The sequence below is a fragment of the Barbus barbus genome (assembly GCF_936440315.1).
Source record: "Barbus barbus genome assembly, chromosome: 46".
Classification (NCBI taxonomy): domain Eukaryota; kingdom Metazoa; phylum Chordata; class Actinopteri; order Cypriniformes; family Cyprinidae; genus Barbus; species Barbus barbus.
In genome coordinates this window covers 3,623,407-3,651,370 of record NC_136724.1, presented here as the reverse complement: position 1 = coordinate 3,651,370, position 27,964 = coordinate 3,623,407, and the positions used below count along the sequence as shown (strand labels likewise).

The 27,964-nt window shown below is 35.5% G+C and overlaps 1 protein-coding gene across 1 annotated transcript in view; it reads left to right on the top strand.

Annotated features, from left to right (window-relative positions):
• Positions 1–17,229: 17,229 nt before the first annotated feature.
• The window catches only part of LOC306865006 (double-stranded RNA-specific editase B2-like), a gene marked incomplete at its 5' end in the record, with an annotated part of 166,814 nt that continues 156,079 nt past the window's right edge, over positions 17,230–27,964 (top strand). The window contains 2 exons of the mRNA XM_079409336.1: positions 17,230–17,235; positions 22,595–22,676. Of these exons, the coding sequence (XP_079265462.1) occupies positions 17,230–17,235; positions 22,595–22,676 (88 nt within the window). The remainder of the gene's footprint in view (positions 17,236–22,594; positions 22,677–27,964) is intronic.

Here is a 27,964-nt window from a genome sequence, read left to right as displayed (position 1 = left end):
CTAGAAAGTGTTTAGTCTGTGACCTCTCTGTCATTGCCCGTTCTGTTATTTACCCAGTGGAGTGTCCTGCACCGATAGCACTCTTGGGAATGACAAAAGCAAGCTCGCGTGCCCTCCACACACCGCAGAAGAGGGAAAAACACATCGGACAGTGATTGAAAAGTGTCAGCGACACAAGGGTTTTGTTTTTCTTGGCTGGAACAGCTTGTTGTCTCAGACTGACAGATGACAAGACGTTCCCGGGTGCTGACGAGGTAACGATGATTGCGGCAGGAATAATGAAGGGCATGCTGACAGGGAGCGTGATTACATTTAGATCTCTATCTCCCCTGCCAATAAACCAACACGGCTGCTCCTTTACCTGCTGGGATTAATTAAATCAAAGATAAAGATAATAAAGGTAATTGCAACTGCCGTCATAGTCGGATTCATGCTCCTGCTGTTTACATACACAGACACACACACACACAGGAGTAAAGGCAGCCGCAGGAACACACACATTGACTGTTTCTTCAACTACAGATATACTGTTGATCAGGAGGTTTTCTATTTGTTTAATTTTTTTATGAAAACTAACTAATGGAATTTCTATCTTTTTGTTACATGAAGGTCACATTAAAACTGTCTTGGAAGATTTATTGATTGATTTTACAAAAGGTACCAAAATATGTAGCACTTCCTGCACAATAATAATATAATAAATTCAATAAAGCTTAAAGGGATACTCCACCCCAAAATGAACATTTTGTCATTAATCTCTTACCCCCATGTCGTTCCAAACCCGTAAAAGCATTGTTCGTCCTCGGAACACAATTGAAGTTATTTTGGATGAAAACCGGGAGGCTTGTGACTGTCCCATTGACTGTATAGTAAACTGCACTGTCAAGGTCCATAAGATTATGACAAACATCATCAGAATAGTCCATCTGCCATCAATGGTTCAATCTGAATTTTATGAAGCGACGAGAATACTTTTTTAAGAAAATTAAAATAATAATAATAATAATTCATTACATTTATATAGCGCTTTTCTGCTTTTCTAAGCACTCAAAGCGCTCTACATTGTGAGGGGTGGTGTCTCCTCGTATATAATGACATTTATTCAATAATTTGTCTCCTTTCTGTCTCTCTGTGTCAGTGTAGTGCCACTTTGGAAAGCATCCAATGGACGGAAAGTGCGTACGCCATTCTCTGTCATCAGTAACGCATGGATATCGTACGTTTATTTACGCTGATTTGAATGGAAACAGCTTATCAATGGGACCGTCACAAGCCTCCTGGTTTTCATCCAAAATATCTTAAATTGTGGTAATGGGGGTAAAGTGAATACTGACAAAATTTTCTTTTTGGGGTGAAAATGAAAATTTTAAAAAAATAATTAATTCTTATTGTTCTCTTTTACACTTAAACTATATAATTTCTACTAAAAATGTGAATTCTGAAATTTTGTTTAGTCTTTTTCATTATTTCCTCTATAGTTCCATTCTGTTATTAGTCATTGCTCATTAGTCTTCTTCAGTCATTGGTTCATAACATCTTATCTTGTTTGCCGAGGTGTTTTTGTGGCAACTGTCGCTGAGAAATAACAAGATAACAACCACTCGTCAATGCAATTTCTTTGCGTGTGCATCATTTCCAATCAAGCTGTAGTTTTGTCAAACTTTGTGAATTTATATATTTGCGGATATTTAGAATGGATAATATGAATGAAATCGGGACATCGACTACAGTCATTGACCATTTTGCTAAATAGTTATTTGGGATGTGGAGAAAAGGTTTAGGATGTTACCGAGAAAATGATAATCATGACATAAATCTCTTATAAGTATATGTCATATCATGACACCTGTCAAGAATAAAAATAAGAAGTTAACCTTTTGCATTTAGAAAATTTAAGCCCATGTTAGGAGCATTAAGATATTTTTATAGTTGTGGGAGAAATTATTGCACTGCCACGTTATTTAATCACATTTTTCCCTTTACTATTTTACTGTAATTGTCCTGGGTTATTTTGACAAATATTACCAGCGTGTGTAATTATAAATCAATTCGGAAAATGCTTTTTAAAATATTTTCACACCACAGGACTTTAATTGTCATAAAAATGTCACATTAAAAAAAGCTTCTAAAAACAGACTTGTTTCGTGTAAGAGCTAATTTTATTTCTTTCCCTTTTGATTTTGGTGTGAAATATGAGCTGGACATGTTTCCATGAGATCCACCCATTTTATTCTGATCAGTGTTCATTATGGACTGTTAGACTAGATAAAGAACTCGATGCACAGTGCGGTGTTTCATCCCTGAGCCATCATCCTCCGAATCTCAAGACTTCTGACTCCGCATCAAAGCCTTTTGTTATGAAAGAGGTGGAAAATTGCAGAGCATCATCCGATATGAAACAGGAAAGGATATCATCCCTGTGATCTTCAGCCCACGGAGACCCACAGCCATAAACTGCATAATGATCATATTATAGGCGTCATAAAGCTCTGTTTTTGTAGTCCCGCAAAGCTCGTTAGAGAGCGATATCAAACTTAAAGCATTACCCTTGAATAACCTTGGCTTCAGAACTTCATGTCTTTATTCTCCGGCTCTCTCATATCGTCGTTGTAGGTCCTAGCTATTAGAATGATTCTTTAATGAGAACATTTTCATCCATTACTTCTCTTTATACTCTCTCAATATAAAACGTTTCATGCAAAAATAACTTTGAGTGTTAATCGACCAAGCGTATAAATGAGCCCTAGAGTATTGTGGTTCTTTGTTCAACTGCGTTTTGTGTTCATTAACCTTTTTCCCTGTCGTTTCCCTTTCATACAAAGTTGTTTACGCATAGTAACAGTTCTGTTCAGTGTTGGGGGTAATGCATTACATGGAACACAATTACGTAATCAGATTATTTTTTCAAGTAATTAGTAAAGTAATGCATTACTTTTAAATGTACTTCTTCAAAAAACGGAATGCAAGTTACTTTGTTACGCAATGGCTATTTTTGGCTTTTACTGAAACTTTGACATAAAGACATCATATGGATTATAAACATATTTCATTTGAATACATCTATATGTTTTGTTTTGTAAATACATGCCCAACGTCAGTTAACTACTGTAAAAATGCTTTGCTGTGTTGGCAAAACACAGTTTGAGACTTAATTGAGTTTTTTTCTCAAACTATATGAAGTGGGAGACCATTCCTTTGCATTTTGCCTAGTAGAAACAATCGAGATATTAAAGCGATCTCATTTGTGATATTTCTGTTGTGTCAGATAAGCCCTGCAGTGGACCGGGCAGCGGTGGGCTTGAGTGTCTGCTTGTGTTGAGATTACTCTCTAATGACACTTGAAATCCCTCTCCATGAAGCCAAGGTGATGTAATATGAAAACAAAGCTCTGATCAGAACCCAGCGACTGCGTTTTTCAGGAATCGAGAGCTGCTTTGTTCCATAAACTGGCATGCTGCTTGTAAGTTATATGAGATCTGTTAGAATCGGGTTTGTAGCCATGTATTTGACAATGTGCATCAAAACCAAAACTGCTCAAGGTTCTGTTGTCAATTCCCTGGTGGTTTACTTGGCATTTGTTAAGAAAGTTTTGGCCATATGGGGGATTTACGTGCGTACAGATAGGCTTTCCATTGTTTTCATTAGCATACAGACCATATGGGTTTTGACACATTAGCAGATACTTGATGGCCAACGCATTAGTGTGGAAAACACAGAGGTGAGGACTAGTGAGAAAAAAACAGTCTGTTCATCTTGTGAACACGTAACAGTCTTATCTCACACACTCTTTATTAGTTTATGAGATCCTCTGCTCTTGAGAGATTTCAGGAGACTTGAGTAGCAGTCAGCATTTGCTGTACAGTGCATTTCATCTCATTGCTGTCTAGGAGAAACACTTCAGATATTAAAAGAGATGTCATTAGTGACTTACGGTATTAAGCAGACAAGAAGCTTTTCTTCTTAAATTTTCTTGCATGTGCATGCCAGATGCATGCCATTAATTGTACATTAGATATTGTAACGATCTGAACATGTCCAATTAAAAGTGTATGTATAACTAACTAACTAATTTAACAAACAAACAAAACTGCTTGAAAATAAACAAATGTTTTATTTTTAATTGCATTATTATCATTATTATTATTATTATTGCATTTATTCAGCCATTGTAGTTTATGAAAAACACAACTTAATTATATAATAATAGTAATAACAATAATAATAATAACACAATTTTAGTAGTAGTAGTAGTATGTATTATTATTATTAGCAATAATAATGATAATAATAATAATAATTTCAATAAGTTTTATTTTCTCCAGTCACTGTAGTTTATTAAATATGCAACTTTAATAATGATAATAAAATGTATTATTAATATTAATATTAATAATGTGTTATTATTTTTTTATTATTATCATTATTTTATTATTATTATTATTATTATTATTATTATTAGCATCGATAATCCACTGTGGTGACTCCTAGCAGCTGAAAGTGAAATATATTATTATTATTATTAATATTTAATAATTATTCATAATAATTCCAGCATTTTTCATTTCATAAATACGCAAAAACTTAATATCGTAGCTTAAGATCGCCTAAACTGCGATCATACTCTCAGTGTGCAGGAACTGTTCGCACAGATTAAACAACATAGAACGAAACATCATGGTTGTTTTAATCCATAAACAAACGAGTGCTGAGATGTGTCATTAAACATGCAAGTCACTTCTTATTTTGCTTTTAGTTTGCACAGTTGCTGGAGTGCAACTGTGGCGTCTGTCTCTGAAATCTGCAGCTCACTGTGCTGAGAACATTTTGGCATTTAAGCCAGATGCATAATCAGACAGGATGTCTAACCGGCATGACCAGCGGTGATCGATCTCAGAGCTTGCTTTGCCTCTGAAAGGTAACTGTTATTGTAAGCATTCACATTCAAGAGCATTTTATTGAGAAAACAATGTTCTCTCATTTTCAAGATATCACCCAGACTATTTCAAAGCTCTAATGACAAATGGCAAAAAATAAATATATAATGGGAAGTAAAACCTTTCCTGAATTAGAAAAGTCCAGCTTTAAAGGGTCACTGGTGTCCGGGTCTTTAGAGACCTCTGGCCCTGAACACAACATATTTCAAGGTGTCAGGGAGGCCAGTGAGGCAGTTCTCCTGTGTAAGCACTACCGTCGAGAAGAGCCAAAGAGGCCAAAGGATTTCTGGGATGCTGACTCCATGCATTCCGCCTAAGAGTCTTAGTTCAGAAAGTGCATCTGAGGAAATACCAGTGCCCTACTTTAAATGGTGTGTGTTTTATTATTACATGAACCAACTGACGGGCATATGGAATGCAGCTCTTCTTTGCAAACCACAAAAAAATAATAAAAAAAAATTAAAATGCATTTGAAACTATACAAAAAAAAAATCACACACACACAAAAAAAATTAACTGTTAATATAAATTTTAAAATATATTCACAAAGAAAGACATTTATGAAACTTTAGACAAATTGTCTCCATAAATATTTTTTTGGCCATCTTTCAAAATGTTATTTTACACAATATTTAAATATTTTTGCTTTTGTCACAAATTTGTCCAATTTTAATGTATTTTAAGATTAGAAATACTCCCATTAAAGTACATTTTGAAGTATGTGTAGTATGTTGTAAAACTGATGTTGTCCATCCAGTGAGCTGCTTATTAGATGAGTAATGGAAACTCTATCACTGTGTGTGTTCAGTGATTTTTTTATTTTATCTTTTTCCAGGCTTCAGGTTGGACTGTAGTCCCCAGTGTGAAGGATTGGAGAAGATGGACACATCTCTTAATCACAGAGCGGTGGCCAAGCAGAGGCTGCAGGAACACAGACTCATTATGAACAAGCCCTCGTGTCCACCGGGACCAGATCAGTCTCTCCACCTCCAGAACCCAGGAGGATTCGGCAAACACCCGACCTGATCCCTGCGCTGGATCAGTGGCCGGACCAGCTGAAGCCCTTTAGCTAATGAGGCGCCGTAGAGACGCCCTCACGCTTAGGAGCAGTAAAGTACACTAAATCAAAGAGCAGCTAGATGATGGACAGAGACAGCGATGGAAAGGGCAAATTTCTTTTGCAAATTGATCAATGGAGAGAGTGTGTTTGCAGAACTAGACCACCTAAAATCTAATTTATTAATTTGCCTTACGGGGACAGTTCAACCAAAAATGAAAACTCTGTCATAATTTACTTACTCTCAAGTTGTTCCAAACCTATACGAGTTTCATTCATAAAAAATATATTTTGAAGAATGTTGGTAACCTTACAGTAGCCTACATTTAGGCTAAATGCAAATGCGGCTGGCATACTAGAAATCAAAACTAGATTATAATAATTGAATGTTTTGTATGTATTGCATGTTTTGGAGCATTTTAAATTATGTTCCTTGCTGAAGTTTATTCAAATATGATATAAGTGCATTTTCTTGGGCTGAAAATATATTGGTAGAAAATATAAATATATTTTGAAACATATTTTAGCATTTTTTTATATATACTGTATATTTATTTTGAAATTATGTATTTATTTATTCTTCTGTATGGTGCTATATGTTACCAATGGTTACCAATATTTTTCAAAATATCTTCTATATAATGTTAAAAAGTGCATCACATTTCCAATTTCCACTGAAGTACAAGATGCTCTTTGAATTCTCAAACCATGCTGGATAACGGGAATAAAACACTGTCCCATACAATGCATACAGAAGCCACATCTGCATCAGAATTTTTTTTTTTTGCTCTCATGCAAAATTCCTGATCTTGTGAGATGGTTGGATTTTGCCTGTGAAAATTAGCCCAACAATGCTTAATGTGACCGAATCTTAATACAAATAAACACAAGATGGCTTTGTAGTACTCTGAAGCGCTTCTTGTTGTTTTCTGAACTTCAACAATCTCCCCCTCAGTAGATGTTAATGTAGAGTGAAAATCAGCAGCATCTGGTGTTACCACTGGCATATGTGCAGAGGAGAGCCAAAGAGGTGTAACCTCTGGTACGTAACCCACTTCCATAACACTGTGGGACCCGAGCTCATTTAATGATCAGAGACAGGGAGCATGTGTGTTTGTAAGGGGCCTGAGCAGCAGAAGCTCTTATTCTGTTTCTTTTTGTGTCTCTATGCATGATCACACATGCACTATTTTGGAAAAGAAAAACAGATCTATGTAAATTCTTTAATATATTTTTTTGTAAATGAGGTATCATGCATCATGATACCTCATTTACACATAAATAAACGATCAACCCGGACCCTCTGCAAATCAACATGATACAATTTTTCACCCTCACACAAAATTCACAATAACTTTGATTTCTTTAGGTGACTGGATTCATTTCAATGACCGCACCTTTAGCGTTAGGGGTTTGTTCACACGTTTAACCCTAATAATAAATAATATGGGTTTACACTTAAATGTACAATAACACTGTAACAAAGACAATAAAGTACTGAGTAATATTAATTAACTACATGTACTTGGTTAGGGTTAGGATTAGTCTTAAGGTTACTTGCATGGAATTATGCATCATTTATTGTTATTATAATAGTAAGTAAATGTAACGTGTAACAAGGACACAATAAGATTAATTGTTACCCGGATTTTTTGTTTCCAAATAGGATTCTATGGAAGAACGTTTTCACCATGTAATGAAAAAACAGACTTTTTATCTGACATTTTAAACTTTTTTTCAATTCAGAGTTTTTTAATTCATAACTTTGAGATATATGTTCAGAATTGCAAGATAGCAACCCACAATTCTGAGATAAAATATTTTATTCTTACAATTCTTCCTAAATTCCATATTTATATATTGCAATTGTTAGTTTATATCTTGCAATATATCTCAATTCAGGTTTTTTTCTTTTCAATTTCTACTTTTCCTCTTACAATTGCATTGCGAATTTGAGTTTACGTTTTGCAAATTTCAGGAAATTCTGAGGAAAAACGTTTGCAAGACAGAAAGACAGAATTGTGACATAAACTCAGAATTGCAATAAAAAAATCTGAATTGTGAGAAAAAAAAATCTTTAGTTAAGTCAGTTATCTCATGGTGGAAACAAGCTTCTATAGGATTCCATGTTTATTTATATTCAGTGTAATCTTAAATGTATTTATAATCTGCTTATTATTCAGGAATAGTGACATCATCCACCCCATTTTAAAGACAACAGACGTAGCTTTCAGTAACAACAAAAACCCTTAATGTGTGCAGATTACAATAGAATACATTTGCGAGAACATTCGCAAAACTCTTGAGGACAGGCTGCAATCTCGACTTTACACCTGAACAGCTTGAATGCCCCTTAATGTGTCAGTCTTGAAGGCAGTCATGTATGGCTCTGGATTTGTGCTTAATTGCTCCCAGGTGATCACTCTACAGGAGTCTTGAAGGGGTCTGAGGAAGGCGAGACTGTAAATGTTTTCTGGGATGATGGCATGATATATTACTGTACGTATCAACGAGTTAAATCTTGCCCACTGCTGCTGCAGGTATAAGAGCTCTGACGACACTTGATTGAACTCCTAAAATGTTTAAAGGCATAAATAATCTTGGCTTGCTGACATTTCTTTTCAAACTCCAGCAATCTGAGTGTACGGTGAGTCAAGCGTGATTAATTAAAACGTGTGGCACTCGCCATCAAGGGATTAATTTGCAAGATATTACTGTGTGAATATTTTTGTGACTGTGTGAAAGTAATGTTTCAAAATCATTAAAGCATTAAAGGAACATAAGAATAATATTAGCGCAACATTGCATTAACATTGACAACATTACCATCAAGTTAACTATTTTGATTATTTTCAGTATTGAAGTAAATATTTTAGCCAGCATTTGATCTTGTTTCATCTTGTTGCAATTAATTCTGGGATTGCCTTTCCAATTAGATTGACATGCAATTCCTACAATTTTTTGGGCAAATGATTCACCCTACAAGCTTGCATAAAGCTCTTTCCAAACTTTGCTTCACTCTCAGAAATAAAAAAATAAAAATAACTGTCACTGTGTGGTACACCCTAAAGGTTGCATATCAGTATGTAAATTGTACATATTAGCACAAGTTGCTGGAGAGTGTTAAATTACTAAGTAGGCAGGACGCTTGGTTTTGATACAAAGCTATAATATCTCTGAAGATATTTGTGGTCTTTTGGCTTCATTTCATATAAACAGTGTTAAAAATAACATCTGTTTCTCTAAGAGCTCTGAAACGAAATTTAGCGCCGTTCTTGCGAGACATCTCAAGCTGCTCCTATCAGTAGAAATCGCTGGAGAACTATTAAGTTTTGATAGAATGATTACAGTTTCTGCAGTTTCCATCCCTGCCAGGATTTCCAGCACTCCAGGTCTGAGACGATGCAACATTTGTTAAAACTTGAATGTGAAAGCAGAACTACACTTGACTTGTTATATTTGAACACTGTAAATAGTTCAACTTGAGATCTTCTTACTCTTGTCATACTTGTATATCACTGTTTGTGATCAGAGAGGCTCAAGTCTTGGAAAAAAATATCATTTATTTAGTAACCCACCAAAAGAACCATGATTAATCCTATGGCGAAACTTCTCCTTGCTGGTATATTGCATTTCTGAAGGAAAGTTTACCTTTCGAGAAAGACGGATGTTGAATTTAGCCTCATAAATTTAATAATAACCTTTCCCTTGGGCCGTATAAATCTTTTTGGCAGGAAGGGAAATGTATATTCAAGCACAATTGCCGCCAAGTTGCATGTCTTCCAGGAATAGAAGATTACCAGTCAACTTTATGATGTCCCATATGTATAATCTGACTGTTGATGCACGCTCTAGAATTGCTTCAGAGTTAAGCTTTGGTGAGTTTTGCTGAGTGTAGTCCCTTCCTGATGCAAGTTATCGTAACTTTGCAGAGAATCTTATTGCGCAGGCTTCACTCAGTTCTGTTTGAAGCAAATGTCATTTTGGATGATGCAGCACAATAACTTTGCATGTTAATTTAGAAAGCCTGGGATTTTTTTTTTTACGTCTGTGAAATATGAAGACGACCCATCAAAGTAATTCTAATCACTGACAGAGGCCAGGGGAAGAATTAGTTTGTGTTTGTCCTTGTACTGTACGTTTTCATACCGTGGTTCCTCGCTGTCTTCAAATGTCTTAAGCAAAGCTGATTAAAGAGTGAGAAAATGATTATTATTCACAGCGAATAATAATAACAAATATTGTGTTATTTTAGAAATGTACTATTAAATATCCTGATTCACTCACAAAATGAAATAAAGACGTAGTATAGCTTGCAAACTTTGCTTTTTGTAGGAATTGAGTTCTCATTAGCTATAATTTACATGCTTCCAATTAATCAGTTTATAGTAAGATTTATGGCTCAATGACCTTCATGTAAACATTGATCTGAATGAGTTTGATTAAAATTAACCCTTCTGTTCTATTGGGGATACTCAAATAAAAATACACAAAATACTGGTATTCATTTATTTTTGAAATTGTGTGAATATTTCCCATTTACGGTCATGAATGTTAGTTTATTATAATTTTTTTAATCTATATTTAAACTATCATTTCTGGCCAAAAAGTCTTTGATAGGATTTGTTTCTAACAAACACACCGTTTTATTTCACTTCACGAGATGTTAATTAATGAACTGGAGTGTGTGGATTACTTGTGGATTATTGTGACCACACTGATCTAAATAGTTTCCTATATAAAATTCAAAATTTCAAAATAGAAGTTAGATATAAAATACTATGTCAGCGATTCTGTAAACATGTCAGAGTGGTCATGGTCTTCTGCTGCAAACTCCGATCTTCAAATTTGTAAAGATAAAAGACGTTAAAGGATCCAAACATCATGGGTTGACTGCTTAATCTTGACTTCAGTTCAAAGTCGTATGTTTGCAGTGTTGTGGGAAAGTGGAGCAGATATTAATAATAATAATAATTGTAATTGTTGTTATTTATCAAATGCAGATGCAATTAATTTGGAATTAAATGAACTTGTAATGCTCTTTGCAACTTATTTTATTCACATTATCAAGTTCCATTCTTATCAATGAGTAGGGTTTAATATCCAGATTAAAAAAGCAGTTTTGAGTAAATTCTACCAGTTTGAGAAAATTTCACTCTGAGCTGCTTCACTTGCATATTTGCAACCATCCCACAAACAGATAAACACTGTCAGTCAATACTCTGCCACATCTGAAATATGATAATGAAGCTGCCAGAAGATTTTAAATGTCAGATAAATACAGCCCACCTGTTAATTTAGTCTCGCACTAGAGCCCTGCGCGGGACTGTTTTCTTAAACCCGCACCCGCCCGCTCCCGCGGAATTTCTGACCAGGACCGCCCGCAATGTTTGTGTCCACTTCCGCCCGCTCCCGCGGCCTTTCTCTCAGAGCTTGTGAAAATGCACAAATACTCAAATATTCAGTCAACTTAACATCCAGAATAGCAGGCTTTAAACATGATTGCGTTTAAATGAGATGAAGTAATGCTAAACCAAAGCACCACATGTGACAAAAATTGTGGGTATTTTTTTATTAGCCTTATAAAACATTAACCGTTAAAACAAAAGCACAAATAGCAGCACCTCAGTTTTTAAAAGTAGCCTAATGCTTGATACACAAGCACTAAACGATTTACTAAACAAACAGTTGCACACCCAATCTCCCGCCCGCAGCCAAGATAAAACCGCCCGCTCCCGCGAGATTTGCGTTGGGTCCCGCGGGAGCCCAAACCCAATGCAGCTCTCTATCTCGCACATCCAGCAGCCAGATTTGCTTTGTTTCTGACCTGATTTTCTAGTAGATTTACACGATTCTGCTATTTTAAATGACTTTCATTTCTAACACAATACTGTCATTACTTCAGGATGACTGACGTTTCTTGCTGGAGGTTTGATCTTTTGGCTATTATTTTTATCTGACATCTCTTTGCCTCCCAGGCAGGTCTGTCTACGTTTGTCGATGAGGGAAGGCAAATGGGACGTCTTACTCCTGTGTTATCTCACATCGCCCGACTGCCCATGTCGTCGGTCTAATTTACAGAGGTTTGAGGAAGTGAAACCCCAGACGGTGTCAGCCCACTGTGATCTTTCATAGGACAAAAGACGAAGTGCAGGCCATGCAGCTTAACTTGCGGGATTTATACAATAGCCTTTCTTTCATTTGTTCCTAAATCTGAGGCTGACTTTGATAGACAGACAAGCTTTGTTCTGTGTCTTCAGTCCGGTTTAATGCTAACACCCCTCTGGAGACAATTAGGAAATCTTTTCCCATGCCCTTATGTGACATCCTTGTACGTTTTGTACTTTTAACACAATCCTAATTAAGATTCCTCATTTAAAACATGATCATATCATTCATGTTTTAACGCTTAATTGCAGATGTTACATATTGTTCACTTTAATTGCTGACTGCATTCATGCTAAATTGTCATCTGCCAAAAGCACCGATCTGTGAGGTCCAAAATGAATTCGAAATGTTTACTACTACCATCTGCTGTTCATATAGAGAAATATGATTTTTCCTGGCTTCTCCTGAAACATGTGGTGGTATATTTAGCAAAAACATACTAGCTGAGGTAAACCTGCAACATTTATCCTCTCTGCTCGCCTGTAACCATGTGTATTTAATGCGAGAATAGGCGATGTATCACTTTACTGCATTTAATCAACCATAATAAATGGCTCTAATGTGATCGTTAACACTCACTTAGAAAACACCCCGTCTCATCCTATTAACTGCCTCTAACACAATAAAGGATATTTAACTCTTCACTTTGAAACCGTTTTATTTGTTGTTGCTAAGGATACCCTGTCACCATGGCAGTAAAATCTCTGATACTAATATGACTGCGTTGTCTGGCTGAAGTAGACCGTAGGGAAAAGAAAGCTGTTGATAGCCGACGAGGATATCTTGGTCCACATTCTGTGGGTGGTTAAAGAATTCTTTGGCATTTATCTTTTATAAAACAGGCCAAACGGTCAGGAATGACAGTGTTTCTATAGTACGGAAGTCAGGATGTCAGTCAATGCAAAGTATTTCACAAATTACTGATATTTAATCAAATGCATGCAGCCTTGATGAAACTTCAGGAAACATTAAGCAATCTTACCAACCCCAAACTGCCCTGGCGGTCTCTGACTGTCACTGACCTCTAACTGAATCACTGACACTTGTACACAAGCCATTGCAAACGTAAAATTGCTATAGACAGATAAACAGCATTTAGCAGTGAGTGATATAATTGCTCCTGGTTCGCACCTTACTGCAGCTTTGATGTTGCATATTAATTGTAGCATTGTTGCCTCTTTTGTAATTTATCAAACACATAGATCATTCACACAACTGCAACTTTAGTTGTTTTATTTGTGATCTAGTTACTTGTTATTTGATCATTGCAATTGTGACAAGAGGGGCCTCCATAGAGGCTGTTGCACTGGGGCCTCATAAGGATTTTGTTCTTGCAGAAAATGATTTAGAGTTCTGTCAGTATAATAAAAGGAACAGTTCATCCAAAAATGAACATTTTCTCACGCTTAGGCCACACAAGATGTAAATGAGTTTGTTTCTTCATCAGAACAGATTTGGAGAAATTTAGCATTATATCACTTCCTCACCAATGGAGTGAATGGGTGCCGTCAGAATAAGAGAACAAACAGCTGATAAAAACCTCGCAATAAGAAATAAGAATTTGTTTCTTACAAACATGCAGCTTTTCACTTCACAAGACATGAATTTATGGACTGGAGTGGTGTTTTTTGTTTACTTGTGGATTATTGTGATGTTTTTTCAGCTGTTTGGACTCTCATTCTGACGGCACCCATTCACTGCAGAGGATCCATTGGTGAACAAGTGATCATTGTGGATGGCCTAAGGGTACATTTTCATTTTGGTGTAAACTTTTCCTTAAAAAAACATTATGCACTGGATGGAATTGCACTGGCATTTTCATTTTTGTTAAATTCCAAATTCAAGCTGCAATTATTTTTTTAATTGACTGTTAACTGTGTTTCCCCTTCCTCTTGTTTTTTTTTTCTTCTCCCAGGCTTTCATGTGAATGTTTAAGCTCTGAGGTTCTGACCGTCAAACCTTTTCTGCAACCTATTTGTTATTGATTATATCCCATTCAGCATTCACACCAGAAAAAAAAAGAAGAATAAGAGAGAGTGAATAAGAGCGTTTGCATTCGGTGCGGTCTTGTAATCAGTGGAGCTGCATTGGAGCAGCAATCACACATCACATGAATCATTGCTGGTGCATTCAAAAGTTTTTTTGGAGGCACTTTATCATAAGATAATATTAGTTAAAGCATAAGCAGTACACTTGTTATAATATTTCATAATCTTTGTTAACAATACAACTGTTCATTGTTAGTTCTCATTAGCTCAGGTCCATTAAATAATATTAACACATTCATCTTTTGATTTTTAATGACGTGTTACTAAATTAACTAAGGTTAATAAATACTTTAAAAGTATTTTCATTGTTTGTTCCTGTTTGCACCAGACAAAAGAAACCTTATTGTAAAATGTCACTTCATATAATTCATCGTGCAGTAGAAACAACATTTTAAGCATAGTCATAACAAATTTAAAGTTATTTTTTCTTGCTAAGGCTAATTTTATAGCTGTCTTAAATACACACAATTAAATAACATTTCACACGCGTTGCATAATTTGACTATTACTGCATGAGTGGAAAATATGCAAGCAGAAATAGTGGAAAATACACAAAATATGTAAAGGACATATTTGTTTGAAAAAAATCAACCCCTGGGACATTAAAGTGCTTGACGTTGAAGGAACACCCAGTTAGATCTGCCGCACTATAATTTGAAGTCATTTAAAGCAATTTATTTAGTCTTTTTTTCTCGCACATTCCAAATGAATTTTATAAGAATCATTTTCTAAAAGCCTTGCTTTTAGCATTAAAAGAACATTTTTGACATACTAAAGACATATGTTATGGCTGAGTGACTGTGTTTTATCTGAAAAACATCATCCAAGCAGAAAATGAGAAAATGTTTTATAGTTTCACAAATCGTACAAATGAAACAACAATGCGGGCCATCTGTTGCCGGCATCAAATCAGTGAGAACACAATGACCTTTTCTGATGTTACGGGCAGCATATGCCGGCCCCTCAAAGCCGTCCGAAAGCATGTGTGAATTCTGCCAACTTAATAAACAACGGAATTATTACAATACAGTGCTAAATACTGCACTTGTATTCCTGAGGATTTAGACACCAGGACAACATATGGCACAATCAGTGTAGTCAAAATGAAAAAGACATTGGGAAAAAAGGCAAACAAACAGCGACTGTATCCCCCCCCAAATCCACCCATGAATGCAATCTGCAGCTACCTTGCCTGTTTTTCCCCCTTCTTAGTAAATCCAAGGAAAAAAAGACTTTTCTGCCTACGTCCTGTGGAGTGTCAGGCAGGATATTGGTGAAGTGGCTTAACATCTTGCGCTTACGTTTCTCTCCAGACTTGTCGAGCGGCTTCAGATGTAGCCGAGCTCGGAGGAAGTGGTCTGAAGGATTACTGTCGGGGCGTAAAAAGAGGCAATTAATCGCAGGCTCAGAAATACTGTGATATACAGTGGAACTTCAAGGACTTGTGAAGTCTTTTCAGAAGATGATCCAGTATTCGCTAATTTGTGCCAAATGGGCAGAGGGAGAGAGACGGAAAAACTTCTTTAATGTGTTTGTGCTAAAGATATGTGACTAATTGAAATATGCTGGGCCGTGCCATCTATAAGCTTGTGAAAATGATCTACAGTGTGGGATCAAATATTTTACTGAGCTTAATGAATTGCTAGGAGACAGATGATTGTGAATTGAATGAGATGAAAATATACAGGCAAACAATGTATTTTTGTCACTTATATAAGGAATTGTGATGTTTAGAATATTTAAATGGAATGCACACTTTTATCTCAGTATACTACTGGTTTATGGAGATAATGAAATGTTCGATTTTTAAAGTGTGTTTGTCAGAAACTAAAGTTTAGGTTGTGGGTTTGTAGCTGGAAATTTCAGTTACTTCTTAAAGATTATTGGTTGCTGAGATCCAACACCGATCTCAAGCTCATGTTGGGATTTCTGCTAAAGGTCGGGCTTTTGCCTGGAGGTTTTCTCATCTCTGTCCTTGATCTCAGATTATAACCACAATAGTAAATGTTTCTGTGTGCATTGTCACTATTGTGTAAATCACCAGCTCCTACAGAGAAACAGCATAAAATATTCCCAATATGGAAAATGACTCTATTTTATTTTATTTTATTTTTTAATTTTATTTTTAATTTAATTTAATTTAATTTAATTTAATTTAATTTAATTTAATTTAATTTAATTATTTTATTTTATTTTATTTTATTTTATTTTATTTTATTTTATTTTATTTTATTTTATTTTATTTTATTTTATTTTATTTTATTTTATTTTATTTTATTTTATTTTATTTTATTTTATTTTATTTTATTGGCACATGGTATAAACATAAATCTAAGGAAGTCCATTTCTGGAAAAAAAAAGAAAAAAAAAAGTTCACAATTCTGAATTTTTCTCTGAAATGTTCATATAAATGTGTATAAAAAAACTCAGAAGTAATACATGCATAATGTAAACTTTCATAAAACATATTACTTCTGAGATGTAAACTCAGAATTCTGAGAGAAAAAAAGTAAGAATTGCAAGAAACAGTACAAATTTATTCAAGATTCAAGATTTGTATTCGTCACATACACAATTATACAGAGTATAACCAGCAGTGAAATGTAAGTAGTGTGAGAGATAAATTCCTAATTACCTTTATTATTTATTTATTTGTTTTTGAATCTGTTGCGGAAACTATAAAAATCAGCATTTAGAGTTTTTTTTTTTTTTTTTTTTTTTTTTTTTACAATTTAAAAAAAAGTTAAATCAGCATTTTAAAAATCTTTCATTAAAGTTTGATTTAAAAGAGTATTGTATTTTATTTAGAACAGGTAATACACAGATCCCCAACATGATTTCTGACATTTATGTATGTGCCTTATTGCAGCATGTCTGAAAATGCAGACGTGTCCAATGAAATTTGAGAGCTACAGCATGAAGTGAGGATTATCAGTCAATGATGGCTCAAATATTGTTCTGTTTCTCAGCAACTATGTGATTTCTAATGATGTGAAATACAGCAAGTGGTATTTAAGACGTAATGAAGGTGAGATATAACCTTTCAATGAAAATCCAGTGCATTTGATGGTCAAATGTCCATTTTTTCTAGCATATTTATTTATTTATTTTTTACACAGGAGCAATTCAAAGCATCTAACTTTGTGAGCTTGCAGCTCTTACGTATATCATGAACACGTGTACTACCCACTGTGCCACAGCTTTGACAGTCCAGAAATTCTATCAGAAACATTTGCACTGTACCTGACATAAAGCACTAGAAAAGCACAGACAAACACAAATGCAGTTGTACAGCTCACCTTCACCAGCGCGGGTCGGTCTGATTGGAACTGGCACAGCCGAGGCATTACCGCAGGACTTGCTTTTACAGTTCTCTGTGCCCTACTGTCATGCTGGATATGTGCTTCAGTAACGCCTGACACAAACGGAAGGGAAAAAGCAATTTTACACACTTTAACGACTCATGAAGTCGCCTCATGTCCCCAAGTCTCCACCTAGTCCTTCCGCTTTCTTGTAAACATAGATATAATTTATTTTTCCCATTCTTTTTTGTTTCACCTCTTAACTTTTCCTGTTTTTCTGTGATAAGCTCCACAGACCGGAAATGCACATAATTAGCCCATTATGAAAGGCCAGTGAGCTGATACAGTTCTATGACATTCAGGACACCTGTGTCTGCCTCTGTTCTCACACTGATTTAAATAGAGCCGTTTATTCAGACAAAGAGCAGCTTGCTCATTAATTTGAATCATGAAAATCTTTAACTGCATTGGATTTTAAAGTCATGTCATCATTATTTCTAATTTTATCCTTCCGCTTAAGTCCATTCATTAAAAAAAGGCAAAATTTTAGTTTCATGTCCATCTCCAACTTATATACCATTTGAAGTTTGTAAGGCAGAGTACCAAAAACGCTTATTGTGTCTATATTTCTACATGTGAAATGCATGACAAAGGTTACTGTGGGTTTGTTGCAGGTTTACAGGTTGGGCTCAACATATTTTGGTGTGGTCACATTCTTCTGCTGTACTCTATATCGACTCTATGTTAAATTGTGACAGGTAAATATTGGAAGCTCATCTATATAAGGAATAGTTCACCCAAAAATTACAATCTTTTAAATATTTAGTCACCCTCGAGCCATCCAAGATGTATATGAGTTTGTCTCTTCATCAGAACATCATTAGCATTCATCAGCATTTTATCACTTGCTCTCCAGTTTGTCCTCTGCAGTGAATGGGTGCCATCACAATGAGTCCTGATAAAAAAACATCACAATAATCCACAAGTAATCCACACCACTCCAGTCCATCAGTTAACATCTTGAGAAGCGAAAAGCTGGGTATCTGAGAGAAATAAGGTGTTTTCACTTTAAAACATTAACTGCTTAAGACATTAATTGATGGACTGGAGTGGTGTGGTTTACTTATTGATTACTGAGATGTTTTTGGACTCTCATTCTGACGGCACCCATTCACTGCAAAGGATTCCGCTCCGAAAGTTACAGCATATTTTCATGGAACATCAAAATATATTTCTTCTATATTATTGTTTTTTTAAAGATTACATAAATATTTCATAGCAATTTCAAAGTTGAGGAGAGACCCCCCCCCCCCCCCACACACACACACACACACATGATTGTAAAGAGCTTTGGGTGTACAGCAATACACAATAAAGCGCTATATAAATGCATCATTCATTCATTCATTCACTGGACAAGGATACAAATGTAGGGTGAGGCCTGATTTCATCTATAAGGAAATTATTGCATCATTAAATGTGGTTTTTGACACTGAACGAAAAGAAATGTTGTAGGATATTTAAATTTTAACAAAATAAAAGCAAATGGGTCCATTTAAATTTAGTATTGATTTGTGACACTCATTGTTTTCATACAGTTAGGATTTAAGGCTTGCAGCGCCCATATGTGCACTCTGGAAAACTTAAAAAAATGTCCCCGCCAAACCTCGGTATTGTTCTTGCATAAGAATAGACGTTTAATGTCAGGATGAATATATAATATTCCTCTCTCTTCTTGCAGACATACCTTTGGCACTTCCAGTCTGCAATGTTAAGCACATATTGTGTTCTGAGATGGCCCCAACCCCCACCGCAACCCCGGCGACGCCAGCTCCATAATAACAGTCATTTTGAATTAACCTTAGTCCTCCCAGAATGCCCCACTGTCAGTGTGATTATGCTCCGCCTCCACAACCCCCTGCCACAGGAAGTCAATTGTTTTGTGTTTGTGACTGTGCATATGTCTGAATTTATGTGCCTGAGAACAGATAGAATAAGATGTGATATTTCTGCAATGACAATTTGCCTTCATTCTCCCTTTTCAAAATCATGTCTTTAAATGGAATTATTTTGCAGCAATTTTGCAGGTTTTATTAAATATAAGTATTGCAATTAAGCAACATTTGTGCTATGAACATGAAGGATACTTCCGATTGTGTAACTTGTTGAGCAATTAGACATTTGATTTTAACTTGGTGGCTAATTAACCAAAAATCAAATAGACTTTTATTGAAAGAGATACAAGAGTCATATCTAGACATCAAAATATCATTGAAACTTGGGAGCTGGACCAGTAAGCAACCACCATAAACACCCTAAAGCAGCATGTAAAAAAAATAAAAAATCTGAATACCAACTACATAGCAACACTATAGGCATTTATGCATAAATATTATACACGGCTATGCCAGCAACCACCCACAACACCCTAACATTGTGGTAGTCACTCTTGCATTATTGTATGATTTAAATATTTTATAAGCTTTCTGAGTTCGGTTTCAGCTTAGAGACTGTGACCTGTGAATGCACTGTTTAGATTTTGAAGATGGAGGGTGAATTTGTGCTTCAGGCATTTATGTGTGTTTTGCCTATGGACGAGAGGTTTTCTTAGAAGTGTGTGTGTGTGTGTGTATGTGTGTGGGAAGGGGGTAAGACATCTATGGCGGGCAGATGAAGGCAGATCTTCAGACCCTTCACAAACCACATGTGAGGCGCCTCAGCACAAGATAAGACCTAATCCCTCCCAGAGAGCCAAAAAGTCAATATCCACACACACACACACACACACACACACACACACACCAAAAGAGGCTCCAAGTCTTTGTCCAGAATTACACAGCAACTGGCAGAAACAAATATGAATTTTGTACATACCACAGACAAAAGGTTAAAGGAATAGATAACTAAAAAAATGAAAATGGTCATTTGCTCATTTTCAAGTTAATTTCCAAACCTGTTTAACTTTGTTTCCTTCTGGGGAACACAAAATGAGATATTTTGAAGAACGTTCATCCTGCTCTTTCAATACAATGAAAGTGAATGAGAAAAAAAAATGCAAAAAAGCACAAAAAAGTAAATAAAATAAATTAGTCAGTTGAAGCCATTTGATAGCTTTGTGCAAGCCAAAAAAAAAAGACAATTAAACAATCGTTTGTTGAAAATCTTCAAATTCCGTCTATATATTAAAACTTTGCCATTGCAATAAAATGATTCTTAACTGCAATATTCTTCTTATTTTCTAATTTAATTTAATTTTCCTGAAAATATTCCAAAAGCATGTTAGTCTTTTTTCCTTAAATTGTTCAAAAGACTAAACTTAAAAATAATTTGAATTTCTGAAAATAATAATTTTTTTTCAAATATAAAGCAAATAAATAAATAAATACAGAAATGAATACAGAACAAACAATATAATAATAATAATACTTACTTAATCTCAAGTTGCTCCACGTGAGCAAGTGGTGAAGTCCAGAAGAAGTCATGAGAAGATAATATATGTGACCCTAGACCACAAAACCAGCCATAAGGGTACATTTTGTTTAATTGAGATTTATACATCATCTGAAAGCTGATAAATAAGCTTTCCATTGATGTATGGTTTGTTAGGATTGGACAATATTTGGCCGAGATACAACTATTTGAGAATCTGGAATCTGAGGGAAAACCATCTTTAAAGTTGTCCAAATGAAGTTCTTAGCAATGCATATTACTAATCAAAAATTTAACTTTTGATAGTAGGAAATTTATAAGATATATTCATGTAACATGATCTTTACTTAATGTCCCAATGATTTTTGGCATAAAAGAAAAATCAATCATTTTGACCCATACAATGTATTTTTGGCTATTGCTACAAATATACCCATGCTGCTTTTGTGCTCCAGGGTCACATATAACGAATCCATCTGTGGTGTGTGAGATTGGTGTGAAAATAAGCATGCAGTACTTTGGTGATGCTTTTATAAATCCGCAATCCTCTTTGAATGATGAATACAGACTGCTGCCACCTGCTGGCATGGAGACCTATTTCCTCTTACGCATACGCAGGACATATATCCTAGCTGGCCGTTGTCTTTACTCTTTGCAGTGTGTTCAAGTGCAACATTTTGGACCACTGATGACTTTTGCCACAGTTAGTTCTGTGTTGATTTGGTATATCTAGGTCTATAGAGATTTTGGAGTTGGATCTTTTGACTTGGGCCAGCAAGAAATCACCTTGCAACCACCCAAATCACCCTAAAGCAGCATAACAGCATGCTGTAAACCAATCTGACTACCTTAACAATAGCATATCGACACATGACTATGCTAGCAACCACCCACAACACCACAACATTGTGACAGTAAGTTTTTAAGATGTTTTCTTCTGAACCAAAAGGAGTTTTGCACCACTGACGTCTAACCCTGCATGATTAATATTGAAGTTACATTTTTGTTTGGAAAAGAGCAGCTTGAACATTCTCAAAATATCTCAGAAGATCTTTGGCATGACATAAGGGGGAGTAAATGATGACATGATTTTAATTAAACGGATAATGGCTGGAATTCCACTGTTATTTATTATATTATAATGCTTTATATTTATGAGAAAGCTGGTGGCAGGCGAGAGTCCTCATCTCCCACGTTCTCCTCTCTCGCACTCTCTGTCTTCCTCTGTTACGCTGTGAGTATATAGAATCTAACGAATGACTAACATTCCCCCAGGGAGAGTGTTAAATAAATAGACCACCAGGCACTCTGACAAAATGGAAATGATCATATCATTAGACATAACGCATCTGTCATAAGAGACAAGATGGTGAATTCACTGCACAATCACAAGGAGTCGCACTAAATTTGATTACCGGCTATATAAAACACCGCCGCACATTAGCGGCCTAGTATAAAATAGGCATCTCTCATAACATGCAATGTATTTTATGAGTCGCAATGCCATCGCTGCTGAAGTGTTTCATTTTGATTGGATCATATCAAATTTCCTTGAACAAATTAGGCTTTTCAAGTAGCGTAACGTCGTGCTTTCCTCACACTGAGCAGAGAACACAAAACATATTGTTTTGATTTTTCCCTTTCCTGTTTTCACAGGATCAGGCGAAGTATGAAGTTCCCAAGAGTGGTAATGACAAAGCAGGCAGAGAAGATGAAGAGGGAAAAGATAATGTGGACTGTGTGTTCAAAAAAAAACCAAGGCAAAAAATGTTTGTCTTTAAATGCTTGCTAACTAATGTTTGAAACTGTAGCACTGAACATAGTCCAACCAGGACTGAAACATTGGCCTTTTTGTTCACTTTTTTGTTTTATGCACTTTAGTGTGTAGATTTTTTTGCCTTGTTTTTCGTATTTGTCTTTGATTGACTGAATCTATGTAATTGGTGCAGAATTTGTTCATATTTTTTGACTGTACGTTCAAGCCATTCAGAAGGAGGAATCCCAGAATCTGTATCAGCTTTTTTTTCACATATTTAATAATAATCGTAAATTAGATATAATTTGAAAACTACTCCAAATTCATCCTGTGCAAACTGGTATGCAATCAGACATTGTTTTTCTATGGAAATGGTACTTTCAAATATGTTTGCTAGCTCCTCCCTCTAGTGGGTGGGGTCAAGTGTCATATTACAAGGTTTACTGCAATGTTTTATAATCAAAACTTTATCTAATCTTAACAAAACACATATTGTTGAAAAGGTTTGAGTCTCAAGGTTCCATATTTAGTGTATATTTAAAAAAATAAATCAACCAAAGAGCAAAAAAAAAAAAAATTCTTGAAATGTATTTACATGCCGAGATACTAGTAATCTTCTTTATTCGTATAAAGTGCAAAACTGTTCTTTTTTTTTTTTAATATTCAATTCCTCTCATATCAATCGAATTGAAATTATGTTACATGTGAATGGAACCAAGCACAAGTTCATCCTTTTTTTTAATATTTTTTACAAAAGTAATATTGTGATAGAAATGTACAAATTTGTGTCAGATTTGGAACATAAGCTATTTAGATATTTGATTTTATATCAATTTTAGATTCCAAAATATTTTGAAAATAATTATTTTATATAAAAAAAAATCATACAGTACATTTTGAAGTTTTCATACAGTAAACTTAAAATATTTTTTTTCTTTTTTTATGCTTTCACTTCAGCAGGTTGTCTTCTTTGAAAAGAACTTACTTTTAACATTTGATTGGTCAATACAACATTTTAATTCTTACATCCAGGCTGAAACTAAAAAAAATCAGAGTCTGTGCCCATCATACACTACGCAATTTACTGAGAAAACTGAAAGCTCTTACTTTTGACAAAAATCTTTGCCTCGCCCATACTGTAAATCTGGGCAAAAGTTGCTGTATTCCAGCTTTCAGTTGATTGCAGTAGTTAGAGGGCCCAGGCACCCCAGTGGTCAGTCAAAGGGTCATAATAATTAGATCGCACTGTACACAGTGATCACTGGTCAGCTGTTTACACCAAGGTTCCTAGAGATCCTAGTAGAGAGCTCATGCTGTGTGTGCTCAGGGGCCCGGGGTCCAGACCTGAAGGTCATTGTGGTCAGTTTACACTGTATGAGCTTAGGTGCCCAGCAGTTTAGTGATTATCTCACACTGAATGCATTAAATATGAACACCTTTTTTCTGTAAGACCAGGAATTGCACACATAGTTCTGTCTTGTGAAGTTATGCCCCAGGCATTGAACAAAGTTTAGCCCCATGGACAGTAATCAGTAAAGTGAAAACTTTCCACAGCAGTCCAGCCTGCAGAGTAAATTACAATCAATATGAGTCCGACCACATGTGTACATCTATAAAGCCTTCTGCAGCATGAAGAAAAAGTGTGAATAGGCTGTACTAGCAGCTTGACATTAAGTGATGTACGAGACAGGGAAGAAAGGTTTTCCTGAGATATTATTATTAGTAGTAGTAGTTGTTGTTGTTGTTGTTGTCGTCATTGTTGTTGTTTATTTTTTATTTATTGTATTTGTTTTATTTATTTATTTTGCATCTTAGCAACAACATAGATTAATTGTTCACTTTAATTAATTAAAACCTGCAGGTTTATCTGTCCTAATCCCTAACAGCAGTTCTTCTATGATCCAGAAATTACATGAACACACTAGCAATGTTATGTTGTTTTCTTTTCTTGCAACAATCCTTAGTGTGCAGTTCTTTTCCTGCAGTGACTATATGGATTTTGCCCATAAGCAGCAAAATACTTCAAATGAAATGTAATGCAATGAGGTGTCACAGTGGATCATGGGAGTGACGTCTAGACTGATGCTATTTACAGTAAGTACAGACCAATTGAAGTGAGCACACTGAAGGTCTCATATATGACTGCCACTTTATTTTAAATAGGACAACAACATTAAATCAATGTTCATCGTACAGAAGATTAAACAACATTATGAAAATTTGTGCTAAAAAGAACTGTAATTCTGTATATTTATTTATTTAGTTAGTTAGTTATTCAGTTAGTTTAGTCTGTACTCTTCACTAATGGTCCCATCAATTGTATAATAATAATAATTATTATTATTATTTAGCCAAATTATGAACTTTAAGTCTTTACATTTCTGTCCTGACATTATAAATTGACTTAATAATAATAATAATAATATCATATGAATAATAATAATAATAATATTTAATATAAATAATAATATTTTTTCTGGTGTCACCAATTTTCGCTGCTTGTGCTGTCACATCCTGTTTGGTGAGACAACCTGTGCAGTGACGCAAACGTCCTCTCAGATCTGACCTGAAATCAGTGAATAACCTTCAATAGGTCTGTCTGTCTCGTCCCTTTTCAGCTTGTGTTGGTCTCAATTTATTGTCTCTTGTTTACTTGTGCATATGGAAGCAAGTCTTTGTGAATAGACGAGCTGTGCTGATGTTCTTTCTTACAAACACACACACACACACACACACACTATGGGTTATCAGGAAGCAGTTTGCCTCGCCAAACGTTCATTATGTCCCCAGATAGTGACATTGGCAACTTGTCACCATCATTGATTTCTCTTAAACTGCAATTTACATGGATATTTGTGGGTATCCTCCAGGCAACCAGTGTCCCCTCAGACCACCCAACACCCTCTCCTATCCATCCACACACACACAGGTACCCATGGAAACACACACTTTTTCCCTATAGCCCTCATGGAAATGTTCCAAGCGCACAAAGGAATCTCAAAGTGACTTTTCTGTCAGCAAATATGCCGTGTTTTCAAATGTACTTCCATTCGCTCGCCAGTTTTTTTCCTGCAGTAAATGTCACCAAGTAATCGCACTGCTGGTATTTTAGACAAAGTCTAATGACATTTGACAGGGGGAAAAAAATCCTTTTGTTTTGTTAGCAAAATGTCAACATCAATGCATGTATGTCTACGATTATTTCAGTTTAGAAATCTGTCGATCAGCAGATTGGAGGAGGTATTTGCTTTAGGGGGAGAGTACAGTTGCTTCAGAATGTGTTTCCAAAGCTGCACTCATCTTAAAGTTATTCTTCTGAGGACTTTTTTTTTTAGTGGTGTGAACATGGATGAGCCCTTTTGTACTTTGCTCATAATACAACCTAATTTTGAGTGAGATCATGTTTATTTTAAAGTAATCAACATTTTTATTGCATGATATAAAAAAATAAAAAAAAACATATCAGTATTTAATGAGAAAAGCCTTTAAATAAAGATATTTCAAATACAATATGTGATTTTGCTAGGTTAAATAATTTGAAAAAAAGACAGTGTATTGTTTCTTTTATTTACATATCATTAAATATTTCAAAACAAATTTCTGCCTATAGTAATGCACTTAATTATAATCCATTGTGCAGGACATTCCTTCATTGGAAAAGATTTGGAGAAATGTAGCATTACATCACCAGTGGATCCTCTGCAGTGAATGGGTGCCGTCAGAATGAGACTCCAAACAGTTGATAAAAACATCACAGTAATCCACAAATAATGCACACCACTCCAGTCCATCAATTAACATCTTGTGAAGTGAAAAGCTTTATGTCTGAAAGAAATAAAGTCATCATTAAGGTGTTTTAACTTTAAACTGTTACTTCTGGCCAAAATATCATTGAGTTCATGATCAATAATAACACGTCCTAAACTGAAAAAGTCCATCCTCTGTTGGGATTCAAATCAAAATCCTCCGACACATTTGTTTAGAACTGTTTTTGGTTTTAAATGGTGTTTGATCTGTGCATATTTATCTCCTGATTCAGCCGAGATGACCCTTTTCACCAGAGAAAGCAATTGTGTATTTATTGTGAACGGAGGAGTCATATTTTTTTCCACAAGCAACAAAAAAAAAAAAAAAAAAAAACGTTAATGATGGATTTGTTTCTTACAAAAATATTTCTCACTTCACAAGACGTTAACTAATGGATCGGAGTGGTGTGAATTGCTTGTGGATTATTGTGACGTTTTGGACTCTCATTCTGACGGCACCCATTCACTGCTGAGGATCCACTGGTGAACAAGTGATGTTATGTTTCTCCAAATTTCTCCAAATCTGATGAAGAAACAAACTCATCTACTGTACATCCGGGATGGCCTGAGTACATTTTAACCTTTCTGAATGTAAAGGACTTCAGTTTGAATTATGATTATTAATATTACTATTAATTTTTTGAACTGCTAATTGACAACAATAGTCTCAGCCATCCTGGGGACCCCCAATATAAAAAGATAGATTTGCACAGTGCCACTTTAAAATAATTTCATTAAAATACTAACATTATCACATTAGCATAATAATCATGAAATTATGAGAAAATTAATGCTGCTGGATAACACAAATCATCAGGCTGACACAAATGCTGTAGCAAAATGCAGAAATTCTCACATTTCTAAACTAATCATATTATTTCTAATTGAAACATTTGTATTTTATTGGCTAAACAGAAACATTTTCACCAGTTTTCGCCTCCCTGTGTACTGTTAATCTGCAACTTTTGCTGTCCCTGCCACATCTCACCTCGTGTCTGTCCTCTCATCGCGCGCATCCGTGCCATCATCACTCATTCAGAGATGAAGGCTGAGTTCGCACGCCCGCATGGGATGGGGGTGTGTCATCGGTCGTGATGTCAGAGTGCAAGGACTCTCATGATTGGCTCTAATTAGAATCTGCGGCAGCAAATAGACACGCGTCCTGCATGATTGGATTCAAAGTGGCTGGTGCCAAAAAGCGCAGAGAGGCGCAGGAGCTCCAGACGCGGGAAGGGGACGCGGCGGTCCGCTGCGCTCCAAATACGGTCAGACAGGCGAGCAACACTTTTAGCTTATTATCGAGAGCTTATTAAAAGAGTGTGAGGCGGAATAAGACGCAGCTGATATTCCCGGAGCGTTTCGCTTGCGCAACTGCAGCACGGCAACTTCAGAAACATCAAGCAAAACAAGTTCTCCAAAATCTGAGCACCATGGCATCGGTCCCCAGCAGCCAAGTCAAATGCA